Source organism: Ambystoma mexicanum, chromosome 7q (assembly GCF_040938575.1).
Source record: "Ambystoma mexicanum isolate Mex_15411 chromosome 7q, UKY_AmexF1_1, whole genome shotgun sequence".
Lineage (NCBI taxonomy): Eukaryota > Metazoa > Chordata > Amphibia > Caudata > Ambystomatidae > Ambystoma > Ambystoma mexicanum.
In genome coordinates this window covers 725,231,194-725,246,699 of record NC_090941.1, presented here as the reverse complement: position 1 = coordinate 725,246,699, position 15,506 = coordinate 725,231,194, and the positions used below count along the sequence as shown (strand labels likewise).

Genomic DNA, 15,506 nt, shown 5'->3' with positions numbered 1-15,506 from the left:
CGGTTTCCCTGTGGGAACACGTTGGGACACAAGAGGAGAAGCATAGACCCGGAGAGGCTGCAGCAGCAATGGAAGAGCGGGAACCAGAGAGAAGTCAGGTCGCGACTCGTGAGCGGGGAGAAGTCAAACCGGCATTGTGGAGTGCTTCGGAGACGCATAGAGAAGCTCCATGGGCTTTCGCAGCTGCAGGATCGCGAGGACAGTGCTTACCAGTGCTCCAGGCAAGGCAGCAGGGTGAAGCGAGGTCCTTCGAGGAGGTGCCAGAGGCCTTTCAAAGGTGGCACAAGGCAGTGGGTGCCAAAGGAGGTTCTCCAGCGCCATTCAGAAGCCGACCGACAAGCAATTGGAAACTGGTGACTCTGCCCAGAATGCAGGAGTCCCCGAGGCATGTCGAATGAACAGCAGAAGCTGGAAAAGTGCATAACAAGTAAAAGTCCGAAACCAGAGGACCATGAACTGTTAAAGTGGGCATTATTACAAACACAGGAACCAATGAAAGAAATGAATGGTTGTAATTAACATTTTTCAAGAAGCGAAAAGGCGAAGGGGGATTGCCAATACTCATGAGCATTTTTCAAAGAAGCAAGTTATTATAAATGAATGGTTGTAGCAAACATTTTCAAGAAACGAAAAGGCAAAGAGTCATTGCCAGTACCCGTGTGCCTTTTTCAAAGAAGCAAGTTATTATTGAAATTAATGAATGGTTGTAGTGAACTTTGTGAAGAGGCAAACGGTGTCATGATGCCTACCCCCGGGCATCCGGACCAAGCCCATCAGCCCCGGGAGCAGGCATCCAAGTACTTACTAAAAACCCAGCAGCCCCGGCTAGGTGCTGTCTGGGTACAGTCCTGGCGCCATTGGCGCCAGGCTCATAGAGGAAATCAGTCCTGGCGCCGTAGGCGCCAGGCTCATGTACATTACTTATCTCGTGCAGACCATGCTGCAATGAAGTCAAGCCAACGTGAGGCCTGAATGGGAACTACTTTACTTCAGGGACTATTTTGTTACTTGAGTGTGGTTCTGGGGGAACTTCTTACCTGGGACTACTTTGCAGGCTATTTAAACCACGCCCGAACAGCATCACATGCTTCGCGTTATTCTGCATCTAGCAGCGTAACGCTCACCATGCCTGCAAGTCAGCATCCAGTCTTCTGCCACGCCCGCCTCGAATCCGGAGCTCCTAGAAAAAGGGAAAAGAAGGAGGAAAGGTTAGATCACGGACATTATTTTAATGCCTTACCTGATTCCGGATCCAGCACGTCTCTGAGCCTGGAAAGGACTTTATTTCTGCATGCGTCGCATCGCCAGCGGCAGCGCCGCGCCATACTCACCAGTCCTCACAGCATCTTTCGGTTCGGCGCTGCCTCCATCATTTTCTTCGCCGAACTCTAGCACCTGGGGAACAAAAGAAATAACAAGGTGAGCCGAGAGAGCCAACAAATACAATCTCTTTTACCACCTTAGACTTACCTGATTTACCACCGGAGGCATTATCCTTTAACACGCCACATCTTCTTATGCCTCACCTGTAAAAAGAGGGAGAAAACAACAAGTTAAACACATGCAACTTTTACTCGACAGTGTTGGGTAATACAAACTCTTACTGAACGCCATCAGCTGCCTCAGGGCAATATTCTCTTGAGACCCAGCTGCAATTCAAAAAGGGAATTAACAAGAGTGAACATCGGACATATTGAACTGTTTGAACTTTATACTTACGGGTCCTCGCCAAGAACCTCGGAATCAATATTCCTCCGGAACTCTTCCAACACCTTCAAGCCAGTGAAGTAACTGGTATCTACGCGCCCCTGCATTCCACGCAGGATGGAGAGCTCATCCTTCAAAAACATAAGGTGAGATTACTGAAAGGGGATATCGTAGGTGACTAGTGGGGAGAACGGTGGGGTGCCATCACTAAAATCCACAGGTGGCTAAATCCCTTTTCTCCACTTGCAGGAGAATACTTCTATGGGTCAAGCAGACGAGATAAGGCGGGCCAGTCCAGTCTGTCATCTCTGCACTACGCATCACGCACAGCTGTCTGGGTTCGATCGACGCCCCTGTGGGAGCCAGGTGAGCTTAACAGACGGGCATTGCCAAGAGTCAAGAAACACTGGATATGTTTCCTAGCAGGGGATACTGGCCTTGGTAAGCAAAAGCTACATGTGAATGAAGATAAAGCAAGATATAACAACGTGTCAAGAATACGTGAATGAATATTAAGTCAAGCCTCATTGAAAAGCTGAAACTGTGCCATAATGCATATGAAGCCAATCCAAATAAGGTGCGTCGGTTGTGTGACCTGTAATGGGTGGACCGTGTGGTCCGAAAACTGCGTCTAGACCGACTCATGAACATTTTTCAAAGAAGCAAGTTATTGTTCAAATGAATTTATTTTTGTAATGAACATTAAGAGGCAAACAAGCATTGCCAAGAGTCAAGAAACAGTGGTTAAGTTTCCTAGTAGGAGAGTGTACTGGGAAGCTTATAATGGTCTTTGTAATCAAAAGCTACAAGTGAATGTTGATAATGCAAGATATAACAAAGTGTCAAGAATATGTTAATGAACATTAAGTCAAGCCTCATCCAAAAGCTGAAACTGGCATAGTGCATATGAAGCCAATCCAAGTAAGGTGTGTTGGTTGCGTGACCTGTAATGTGTGGTCCGACAACTGCACCTAGACCGAGTGCATTCACCTAATGAGCAGCCACTTTTGGGATTGAATCAAAGAAGCTAAATGTGAACTGAAATTAAGGCACTGAACTCTATAACTTTGTGAAAGTTTACTAAACCAGAAAAGCTGGAGACCATCCCCAGGACTTGTGTTGTTTGATAGATATGGAAGACTGTTTTGTTTGAGAACCATGAGAGAATTGAAAGCATGGGGAAGGGAACCCCTATCCGATTACGTGAACTATTTGACCCTTGACAAGGGAAACGCTGTTTCCATCCAAGAGATGGAAGATGCTTTGAACCTTTACTTGAAAACCTTTCATTTGATCCTGACATCTCTACACTGTGTATACAGTTAGATGTGAGGACAAGTATAGGTTTTGATATAGACAGACATTTGCTTTGGACTTCCTGACGCAGACTATCATTAGTTTCATTTAGATAGGGCAAACCCACCTTAGAATAGGGCAAGGTAGGCCTTTTTCCAACCCCAATCTTTGATTAATAAAGGTTTGTATGCCAAAACTCTACTCACTTGTCTGTCTACTGCATGATGCATTCACTAATGGTAAGAAAGAGGAAAGAGGATCCAATATGGAACCCTCCCGTCCCTTGCACACCGTAATGATGCGTCAATAAGACGCCTTAATGTAAATTCAAGGAAATTGTAATAAGTATCAACATTACATACATTTTATTGGGAAAGAGCACATTTAATTGAAATTAATAATGCAATCCATTCTTTAAATATAGAAAACAGATGTGTTTTATTCCAAACGCAAAAGACAGTGAAAATTCAGTTCATTTCATTGAGGGCAGCTGACGCGTTTCGAGAAGTATATTCTCTTCTTCATGAGCCAGAATTCATGTATAGGAACTAAATGTAAAAAATGTAGAGAAAATAAGGAAAAAGAACAATCGGGATAGTGTTGCTACACAATCGCTTCCACAACCTATAAAATCTTTATCGTCATGCAGTCGAATTCTGCCAGAAAAATGCCACACACAGTATCTCGACAAACATATTATCAGCAACGGTAACATATTCGTATTAAGATAACACAATTTTGCATTGAGATATATCCAAAGCCACAAGCAACCAGAATCAACAATGGCCAAATGGTCAATTTGCATATTATCAAATGCATATCTCTTCCTGGACCTTTTACCCATTAACGTGAACTCCACCGTGAGTCCGTCATCTATTTTGATACACCACACACTATACGGACCTCCCAATGCATGCAAGAGAGTCTCCTTTGCTTCGCGGGAAGCGTCTCTCCCCTAGCAACAATCTCTACTAACGAACACACATCCACGACCGAGCTGTGTGGTCCACACGGGATTACTGCACGCCGGGTATAGGTTGCATGCTTTGAAGATCGCACTTCGCTGGACCAACAGTAAGCTCCATTGCTCTTACAGAGTTAACCATCAACTCGTTATTTTGTAAACACGTGCTCGCTCACAATCTAACACGCAGCACCTTTGGTTTCCCACAGGTCCTGCCACTGTGCTATTAACCAGCACTCGATTTATAATAACACGCCGTCCACAGCGCCCATTTCACAAGACCCAGACGACCGTAGGCGGACATTCACCTTGCCAGGGTGAGTGTTTGTATTTTATATCTTGTCCTTTTATTGTAGACCAACTGGGCTATCTCTTAGTGACATTGTACTGACAATAGATCACTCATATATCTATTGCAGCCTATTGGACATCCGCTTCACGCTGAACCACTTCAGTATTCACTGACCAATTAAACCCTCTGTTCCCACAGAGTAACCTTTAAATGCACTTACTTAGAGGACTTTTTGAGGAATGGTGAGCATCCTTACGCCTTTTTAAGAACATTCATTTTTTCTGAACCTCCCCTTTTCGAATTGACCATTTGGCCATTGTTGATTCTGGTTGCTTGTGGCTTTGGATATATCTCAATGCAAAATTGTGTTATCTTAATAAGAATATGTTACTGTTGCTGATAATATGTTTGTCGAGATACAGTGTATGTCATTTTTCTGGCAGAATTCGACTGCATGACGATAAAGATTTTATAGGTTGTGGAAGCGATTGTGTAGCAACACTATCCTGATAGTTCTTTTTTCTTATTTTCTCTACATTTTTTACATTTAGTTCCTATACATGAATTCTGGCTCATGAAGAAATTTAGGTAGGGAAAACCCACCTTAGCATAGGGCAAGTTGCACCTTTTTCCAACCCCAATCTTTGTTAAATAAAAGTGTGTATCCTAAAACTCTACTCAGTTGTCTGTGTCTACTTCATGATGCCTTCACACTATTAACAATTGCTAATACTGACCAACAGTTAGCATTGATGATCATTCTTATCTCAGAAGAATCGTGGGTGACTTATTTTTCGAACTTGTTTCCTTTACCATGTATAATAGATGATAAAAGCGATTGTATACAGGAGGGTGATTGGAATGTGTCCTTTGATCAGGATAATATCCTCTCATTTATTATGAAAGCGAGCAATTCACAGGCCCCCTGGTCCTGATGGTTTGTCAGATTGAATGTTCAAGTCTCACCCAGCGGAGTAGGCCTTATTTTTGAAACCTTGTTTAAACAAGTTTTAGAAATTAAATCTATCCCTAATTCATGGAAGAAGTCAGTAGTTATTGCTATATTCAAAGAAGGAAATCGGAAGGTTACTCAGAGGAACCGGGAGGATAGCTCAGCGGCAGCGTGCGCGTCTTGGAAGCAAGACGACACGAAGCAACAACAGGTTCGATCCCCGGGTCCACGCTTAGAAACCTCTGGGTGTTTTAGCGTGTTATAAATACGTAACTAAGGAAAAACAAACAAATTTAAAAAAGAACTACCGACCAATTGCACTACTTAATTGCAATAAGTTTTGCAGTCAAACCAACCAGTTTATTTGGCTTTTCTAGATTTTAAATTCTCCTTTGACTGTGTTGACAGACATTTTATTTGGGAAACTGCAGAACTGGGGGTGCCCTTCTAATTTACGTGCTATAATTGGAGAACTTTACACAAAAATGTCAATGCAAGTCAGATTCAACCACCAGGTATAGAACAATTCCTACTTATAGAGGGTTGAAACAGGGATGTATTTTAGCCCCTGCCCTTTTTAACCTTTTTATAGCTGACCTGTGTGGTTATCTGTCTACGGTTGCCTTGTTTCCTCCAAAATTAGGTGTTTAGATGCAGACGATCGGGTCCTTTTAAACCAGATGCTGCTGGGTCTACAGAGACTGTTAATGAGGCTTATGCGATTGATAATGGCCTTGGAGTCAAAGTTAACAAATAGAATGTGATGATTTTCTCCCCAAAAACTTCCCGGAAAATCTTGTGTTTTAAATGGTATTTTTATAAAGCCCCTATTTTAGTAGTGAGAAAATATAGATATCTGGGGGTTTGCACAAATGATAATAAGGTGCTGTATCGAGAATAGATATTCCAGAAGGCTGAAACTGCGGCATGTCGGGTGTTAACAATCCATAAGAAGTATGTGAGGTTCTCATATGATCTGGTGGTGATTTATTATAAATAATAAGTGGTCCCCACCTTGATTTATAGAGCTGAAATTAAATTGATTCAGGGCGGCCTGGACTGGAATAGGATTGAGGGACTTTTCTGGAAAAGGTTCTTGGCCCTGCCGAAGAGTCTCCCAGTCCAGATAGTCTGTTATGCGTTGGGATTGTTATTTTTGACTATTATGGTAAAGTGGAGATCCATCCTTGGCCTGGGAAATGTTTGCTAGGCCACACAAAGTCAATTCTTCCTGCTATTGGCAAATTGTTGGAAGTACAAATTGACCGGTCTTTACAGACATGGAAAGAAGAATGCTTTATTCAGTTGAAAGCAGTTGACATTTCTTTAGACATTTTATTACTGAATCCTGATAAAGCTAAACAGAAATTATGGTGGTTTGATTGGATTACTACAATAGACTAGTGTAAACGATATAAAATCTTTGAAAATTGTTAAAATGAACTAAAACCATTGAACTTTATCCCAAATTACTTGAAGACATTTCCATGTTACAAATATCGCATGGGGTTTCTACGGCTGCGTTTTAACTTGTGGCCTACAAGAGAAGTTGTAGGAACTAGAAAAAAAGGTCTAGAAATGAAAATGTTGTCGTTTTTGTTCTAATAAGGATCAACTGTAAACATTGAGACACTTGTTGGTAGTCTGCCCAAAACTATCTGATAAAAGGAATATATAGTTGACTAAGCATTTTGAAAATGTGAGGTTATTAACAGAAGAGAAAGTATGGGGCATGATTTTTAGTGGGCAGCATAAATCATTGATTTTAGCAACTATGAGATTTTTGTTGGCAATTGGTATTTTGCCAACTGATGAGCCTAAGAGCAGTTATTAGGAACTTGGGTTTTTAATCTAATCAAATGTATCATTAAGATTGTGGCCTGTTTGTCTTTTATGAAATTGATTGTAGTATGTCTGATTATATGGTGTGATAACATTTTATATGTGTATTGTAAGGTTGAATTATTTCAGTGAAATCAATAAATAAAAAAAGTGGTATTCTTCCCTTTCCCTGTATGATCAATACATTTGTTCTTGAAAATGTGAGTACAGGTGTTCTCTTGATTTGTCTGCTGTGAGGAATGTTGTGTGCTTACTGAGTTATATGAGGTAAGTTCATTATTTCAGCATTTGAGTCTATGAATGTTTAAAATGGCCCTTTCGGGGCTTTTTTGTTAGCTTAAATTTTATTGGAAGTTTCATTTGTCTTTTTTAGGCCAGCAGGAGGGAGTGATAAGTGGACTGCCACAGCATGCGACTTCCTGTCACTTCATTTGACTGGAATAATTGCTAACCTAATCCTTGAGGTATGTAACCTTGTACTGTCTATTTTATGCAACTAATATTGTTCAATCTAATCATTTGTTTTGTAAAGCACCAATGTGCAGCATTCCTGCTGATGTGGAAGCTTTACCCCACTGTGAAAATACAAAAATCACAACACAAGCTATGAACGTACACAAGAAGTTGTGAGGGGTCAGAAATGTGAGGTGGACAACTTTGTGAAGGTTTTTCAAAAGATGCCATTTTATTAACTCAAAGGTTTGGATAAACGCCACACTATCCCTACCCTGATGAGGATTTCCCTGCCTATCAAAATAAACTAAAGGAAATACACTAACAAAACGCTTCTGTCCCTCACACTTAATCATATAACACCTTCACAAGGCAATACATGACAGTTTCAATATAACAGAAATAACAGTTATGTTCACAACATGATTACTGTTTCACCTTATAGACTGGGTGAATTCCCCTTTCCCAGGTTCAAACGGGATCTAAAGCGACAGTTCCAAAATGATTAGGAAATCCTGTCTTGTAGGGACGTTCCAATCAAGTTCTTTGTTCCAACTTGAACTCCACCAACAGTTCACAATGTTGAACAAGTTTTCGCCTTTCCACTTGTGGTAGAGTTCAGTACAACTTCTCAGAAAACAAGAATATTTCTACAGTTCCTTAGGATCAACAAAGGGTATTTGGCAGGATGATTCTATAACCGTTTGCAAAATACAATGGCAGTTCTGCCACTTCTTTGTCAATACTTTTAACCACACCCGAGTATTTCAACTTCTTCTGTCTGCTCCACTCACCTGCCGAGCCAATACTACAAGATCCTTTCGTCCTGGTGTACTCCCCTGTCAGGACCGATGAAACTTCTAACTGCTACAAGAACTTCTGTGGTAAAGATTTGCTTCAAACAATTTAGCAATTGCTTTTCTACAACAAGTTTGACCGCTTCTTTCGGGAAGACGAGAAACACAATGTTGTTGTTTGTTACACTCTTGGGATTGCCCCACACAATGCAGGTTATGCTCCTCTTCTTCTGAATATCTTCTGTCAGAAGGGCAGCTTTCCTGCCGCTCGGTTTGCCCCCTTCCGTATTAACCAAATGCTGATAATGGTTTTCTCTCACTTTTTTATTTCTTTGGTTTTTGCAATGTGGGTTTCAAACAGTTCCTCTTATAGCTTCTACACACTGGCAATAAGATTTACAAAAACCTGGACTCTCAATTGCCCTCCCTTGGCTTTGGCAATGTTGGTTCTCTTTAACTTGCTTTGATATCACCCTGCGTTGGCTTGGGCAATAGGTGTTTGTATTGCTTTCTCTGATTATTGCCCTCCCTTGTTGCTGGCAATTATTCTGTCCCATATAAATACAATTGCACCTTTCTGGCATGCTTGTTAACTTCTTATTCTGCCACCTTCTCCCGTTTAAGTCAGCTTGCTTTTCAAAAGTATTATTATGCTGCTTTACATTAGTTTGGTATTCAAAATAATGTTTGTTTTTCCACTTCACTCTCTTTATCTTAGTTCAGAATTTTATGTACCCAGACTTGGTTAGCGGGCGATCACGGAGCACTCTGTGTCACAATACAGTAGTGAACTCACCAGGTCTGGCATGTGTGTCCGCTCGCAGGTCTTCTGCAGCCTGCACGCCCCAGCAAACTGCTTCTCCCAGCTTCCCTTGGAAAAAGAGCTCTCCTCACTACAAAGGCTCTCCGGTGCTCGCCTGCCACTGTAGCCTGTCTTTCTAAGGAAGAAGCTTTTAAACTTCACACTTCTGCTGCATGAACTCTGCAGCTACGATCCTCAGGTGGAAAGCTGTCAAACTCAACGCTTCCCGCTGCGCAACCTCTGTGGTGAACATTCCTGCAAGCGTTTCCTATCGTAATCTAGTAACAAAACATAAACCTGTTATAATTCCCACGCATTCTTCGCTATAGAGACGGTCGCCGTTTTTGTTGCGTTATAGGTTGCCATGGCGACATTGGAAGCGTGCACATTCACGTTACCAAGTAGGAAGCAGGACAACAACTGTTGTTCGTGTTGTGCAGGGACGCGCACGCCGACTGGTTAAAACCCGCCCACTGCAGACGGCGGGTGTTTCTGATTGAAGTTACCAGGACCCGCTCGTTCTGTTTTTGTTCTTGGATCTTGTTTCCTTGTCTCCAGCCTGTTTCCCTCGTTGAACCTGTGCTTGCCTTGGTTCCTAGAGTCCTGTTACTACTGAACTCTCTTTGGACTTCCTGATTCCCCACCTTGCTTTTGGTCTAACTGCCCTCCCGGTTCCTGACTCTGTCTGCAACATGGACTGCTTGTGTCTCACGTTTAATCCCCGCTTGCTGCCCGCACGTTACCAGACCCTGCATGTAATACGAACTGCCTTTGCCTCACGTTTTCTTTCTGATTTCTAACGCCTATTGCTGACCAGGATTGCTGATTGACTCTCACTCTTACTGGAACATTTTCCACCTCTTGCCCGGATTCAGCCAGCTCAGGACATACTAGCACCAGGACTAGAGACGCTTGCTGCAGGTGCTCCTAAGGCGTCCTCGTGCCATCGGGGTAGGCTTTTGAGACTTGGATCTGGGACATCTACCTAGGCGTTCTCGTGCCGTCTGGGTAGGGTTCTTGGAGTTTAACATCTTCTCCCGCCGTCCCACTCCTGTCTGACCCTAATTGGAACAGCAAGAACAGAATTCCAACCTGCCCCGGACTGGTTTTGTGGTAAGATTGTATTTGTCATCAGAATTCCATATTGCATTAGTGTCATATTCTGTCTAGCAACTTTAGAACTTAAGGCACTTAATTTGGGAGCACAGATGAAAATAATTCTTCATAAATTCTGTAAGTTCTCTATCTTGCCTATGATTAAGTTTTACATAGGCAGGGTAGGTCCGTTTATTGTGTTTGGTTTAAAATTTAATCCCCTATCTTTCTATATAGAGTGGGATAAATTGGAGGCCAAACTGTTGAAGAAGCCACTGAATTTGCCCAACTGTGTTCCTATTAGTTGTCTGAGGTATGAACTGGGCTTGACTTCATTGAGGGGAATCATGGAGTGGAAATGGGTCTCATTGTTGAGGTTAATTTTAGACCCGCCCAAATGCTCATTATACAAAGATGTTGCATTGGCCTGGCAGAGAGTAAGTAATTTCTGGTGTTTGTTAATCTGCTTAGAATCACATGCTGTGCATAGTCTGACGTCCAGTGGTCACTGCAGAGTATTGCATCTTGTTTTTCGAAAGTCGAAAAGGGGACGTCGACATAGGTGTGTCTGTAATACTATCCCTATAGTGATGTGTAGTGTACCCAAAATCCCTCACGAGTCGAGGTCCCTCAGATTGTTTTTTTCCGCCCAGAATACTGGTCGCTTTATGTGGAGCTCGTAAGAGACATTGCCATTTACCATTTACTCGACCCTTTGTCGATTTGTCAGTTATAGTTAACTTATACCACAGCCCTCTTTCGACGGCCATTCAACTTCCCCGCCGAGTCAAGATCTTCGACGGCGGTGGTTTCGACAGAGGTGATCCTATTGGCACTGCCGAACACGTGGCCCGGCCTCGCCGGCCTACACAGAGGGAGAGTGGGGATTGGTACGAACATATCTGTTTCTTCTTGAATGCCTTTTCCTTTCTCCCCCCTTTCCTTCTGGGTCGTTATTACTGGTTACGCCCTCCGCTATGGAGAGGACTCCTTTTAGATTTTGCCCACGTTGTGAGGGCACATTTCCATGGAAGGATAAGCATAAGCGGTGTAACCGCTACTTACCCCTCGACCGCAACTAGGCTGGGTGTGCGGCCTGTAAGCTCCTTCGTCCAAAATCTTTGAAGGAACACAGGGTCAAAAGGTGGGCAACCTACGGCATGTCGAAGGCTGATTCCTCACCCGCGGCTGCCGAGTGTGACGAGGGGGATAGTGATAACGCTACCTCCCTAACAGTGGTTGTTGACCTCTCATTGGAGCGCTCCCGCTCCATCGCGTCTGTCCCCGGCCCCGAAAAGCTTGGCTCTGGCCCTACTTATGGGGATGTACACCCTGGCGACGCTGAAGCACACAAAAGTCTCTAAACGCACAACCCACGGCCATTCGTTGAGTAAATCGAAGAAGGCCTCAGCGCCAACGGAGACGACGAATCAACCGGCTGCCTCCGCCGACCGTAAGGGCCCGCAGCCGCATGCGCGCCTAGCGACTGGCCCGTGTACAACTAAAGGCGCTACCACCAAAACATCAGTTGAAATGCCTTGGAAGAGGGCGTCCGTCGACGGTAAGGTTCCGGCTCCGCCGAAAACTATTCACGACCAGTTCTCGACAGAGAAGTTAGTCATGGAAAGCATAGCTAGAATAGTCTCCAAAGACTCGCAGAAACGGCTGGTGAAGGAGTCACCAAAGTCCGCTCAGAAGGTCAGGGAGATGCCGAAATCTACGGAGGGTACACTGGAACCTCCCCCTACGTCGAAGGGAAGACCCAGAGATACGTCCGTCCCCATCGTCGGGCCCATAAGAAGGTTTCTCAGAGGGCGACAGGGGTATATCCTCCACTCTATGGGAGAAATCTCGACGCCTAGAGGCGGAGGAGCAAGCCTTTCCGCCACTAGACCGTTCAGGGTTATCCCAGTGGACTAGGGAAAGATTTGAATCATGTATGGACAGGCTAGATAGGTTTCCGTCCATTTCTGAACACATTGCACCTAAAAGGCCAAGGGAGGTGCTCCCTGAAGACCCTAGAGCCAAATTCCCAAGACTTTTTGACCCACTTGAGGAAGAAATAGATACATATGACCTCACTGAAGAGGATCCCCACTTTCAGGAAGAGGAAGAATTCCTAAATACTGAAGATTTACAAGACCCTGTAGGGGGCTTTGAGGAAGACCCAGACATCTGTGAACCACAGCCCTGGCAGTCCCCAGGGGCTTCAACAGACCCTGATGTTTTAGATCTGCCCTCTCCTCAGACCACGCCGGTCAGAGAACCTTCGCCTGTGGACGATCAACCCACATTTAATGCAATGCTACGCAAGTCTGCAGCACATTTTCAAATTGATACGGGGAGGCTACCCCAGAAGTAGATTTTGTTGAAAGAATAATCAAGGAAAAGCCGCCTGCTAGCCAAGCCATACCCCTTCTCACCTTAATCAAGAGTTCTCCAGCATGGGGTCTGGCATGGATTCACATGCTCATGAATATTCCCCGTCGTCAGGCTGGGAATCCTCGGTAAAGAAAAAACCAGTATCAGTTTCGCTTCTGATCTGACTTTCGTAGTAATAACCAATCACTGGTCTCTGCGTCATACTGACCACAGCCAATGACTGCCCTCTACCTAAGCACCGCCTCTGGCAGCCATCTTCAGATTTTTACCGCACGTTCATGTGTTGGGATCCTCGTGCTATTGCTCTCGAGCGTTAGTGCTATTTTTTCACGTTTTTTCTCAAAAACTTCGTTTTTTTCGGTCAAAAGAGCCTCAAGCTCCACCGACTCACTATCCGATCAACGGGGACCCGTGTCGGATTCGTCTGCGCCCCTCAAGGGTGAAGATTCGTCGAGCTACGCTTTTGGAGGACTCCAGAAGTTTCTCAGGCCCGGTCATGGCCCAGGAGAAGGGAAGCTCGACGCCCGGAAAGCTGTTCAGGGTCTGCCCTGGAGGCCAGCTGCAGAACGTCTTCAAGGAGGACGAACACTCCTTTTGTCTCTACTGCCTACATGAGGACAAAACGCACGTGGAGAAGGACTGTGCGTTTTGCGGCAACATGTCGGAGCGGACCATGAAGGACCGCCATCAACGTCTCGCCAACTGGCTAGAAGGGAAGAGCCCGTCCGGCGAGAAGAAGAAGAAGAAATCTGAGCGGTCTTCTAAGTCCTGTGAGGACGCCCCGGCGACGGGGGTCCAACATAAGGCCAAGCACTGCGAGTCCGCTGGCACCGGGAGCGCCGAACGGTCGGGCTCTACGGGCGCCAGGCAGGGCGCACCCTCCCCGGCACCATCAACCACGAGCCAACGCTCTGGGTCGGGTAAGAGGAAGGCCGAGCACCCGGCAAAGCTCCTGGAGAGGCCCCGGTCGAGCTCGAAGGCCCCATCGGAGGGGGAGCGAGGCGGTGTCCCCCCCCCTCAAGGATAAGGCGGCGAGCGCACCTAAGGTGGTGAAGGCCTTAATCCATCCGGCCAAGCCCTCTATCGAAACTGTCGCGGCGGCCCTGGCTCAGCCTGTGCAGGCTACACCAGTGGTGGCGACCTCGGGGCTCAGAGTCTCCCTGCCACCTCGGAGGGAGTCATCTTTTGTGCCCATCGATAGGACCCCCGTGAAATCCCCCGTGGGGAAGAAAAAGGGGGGGCAGGGCGTCGTCGTAGATTCGGCCTCAACCTCGGAGGAGGAGCTGGTCAAAGTCTTAAGCCACGGCCTCGGCGTGGAAGAAGACCGACCCGTCGGGATGGATCCCGACGCAGGTGACGACGACATCGTCGAGGGTACCGACGGGGTCCCTGATCGCCCGTCGGATTCCCCTCTGCCAGCGCCGCGAGACAACTCGGCGGCCATTTTGTTGGCTATACAGTCCTTATGCTCAGAGATAAGGACGAGACTACCGTTGCCGACGGAACCTCTCCCGTCGGGGGACCCAGAACCGGGACCTTCTGGTGTTCCCCCTACCAAGAAAAGAAGGATCCACCCTCCGCCTCCTTTTCAGCCGTCGCGCCCCTTCCAGCCCTCCTCCCCGTCCACCCGAGGGGATGATACGGGGACTGACACGGCAGCGACGGGTACGGACGACGAGGTATACGACGAGGAGGTACCGTCGTCGCCTCCCACCAGGGCTTCTCCGCCCGACGAGATTGGATCGTTCCACTCCATGATCTCCAGGGCATCCGAGCTTTTTCAACTCTGCCCTGAGGAGAAGAAGAAGGAAGGTTTCCTTTATCAGCGGCGCGAGGCCAAGAGGAAGACGGTCCTCTCAGTGCCTCTATTGGACGACATTTGGGATGAGGGCCTCACCCTCCTCAAGAACCCTTCCACGACGCCAGCTAGAAGAGACCGGTACGAGAAGAAGTACCGGGTCCCGGACACGGCCCCCCTGTGCCTCCGGGCGCAGCCTACCCCGGACTCCGTCGTCTCCGCGGCGGCCAGGAAGAAAGCGGGGGGGGGGGGGTGCGGCCTCCACATCGACTTCCCCACCGGACGGTGAGGGAAAGAAATTGGACGCTATGGGACGCAGAGTCATCTCGTCGGCAGCGACGACGATTAAAGCGGCCAACGCCTTGGCTATCGTGGCCCGCTACGACAGGGAGCTCTGGTACAAACTGGCTCCCCTGCTGGACTTCCTGCCGGACGACAAGAGGACAGAGGCCCTGGAGATCCTGCAGGAAGGTGAGGTGGCTTCGGACCACGCCATTACCGTTGCGACGGACATCGCCGACACTGGGTTCCGCCAGTTGGGCAACGGCGTTTGCCTTAGGCGGCGTGGATGGCTCAAGGCTACGGACTTCCGTCAAGACGTTCAGACCAGAGTCCTGGACATGCCCTTCGATGGGAACAACCTGTTTGGCAAAACAGTGGACGATTCCCTTCAGGCCATTAAAGCGGACACTGAGACGGCCCGGGCCCTGGGAGTTCTGCAGCAACGACGGACGCCCTTTCGGAGCAGCGGAGGCAAGGGCGCCTCCAAAGGTTCCGGCGGCGGTTTCTCCACCTACCGTCAAGCGGCCCGCTCGTCGTCTCAGGAGGCCTACAGAGGACGAGGCAAGTCTGGCGGACTCCGCCGTCGTCGCCAAGGAGGTCAAGGCGGCAAAGCCTCGTCCAAGCAGGATTGAACCGACCGTGGGGTCGGGCCCCCACCGAAGCACCCCGGTGGGAGGCCAGCTGGCGAGCTTCGTCAGCGTGTGGGAGTCCATCTCCACCGACCGTTGGGTGCTGGACGCCTTGGCCCGGGGCCACGCGCTCGAGTTTCAAAGAAAGTGTCCACGCGTCCCCCCCGTGGCCAGGAAAGAACTTCACGTCCCTCAACTTCTCCTGGAGGTAAAGG

General features: G+C 46.9%; 1 protein-coding gene across 1 annotated transcript in view; it reads left to right on the top strand.

Annotated features, from left to right (window-relative positions):
- Nucleotides 1-15,506, top strand: part of RNF17 (ring finger protein 17) — a 3,777,565-nt gene that overhangs the window by 2,796,445 nt on the left and 965,614 nt on the right. Inside the window, exon 27 of the mRNA XM_069639339.1 lies at nucleotides 7,427-7,517. Coding sequence (XP_069495440.1) covers nucleotides 7,427-7,517 — 91 coding nt within the window. The remainder of the gene's footprint in view (nucleotides 1-7,426; nucleotides 7,518-15,506) is intronic.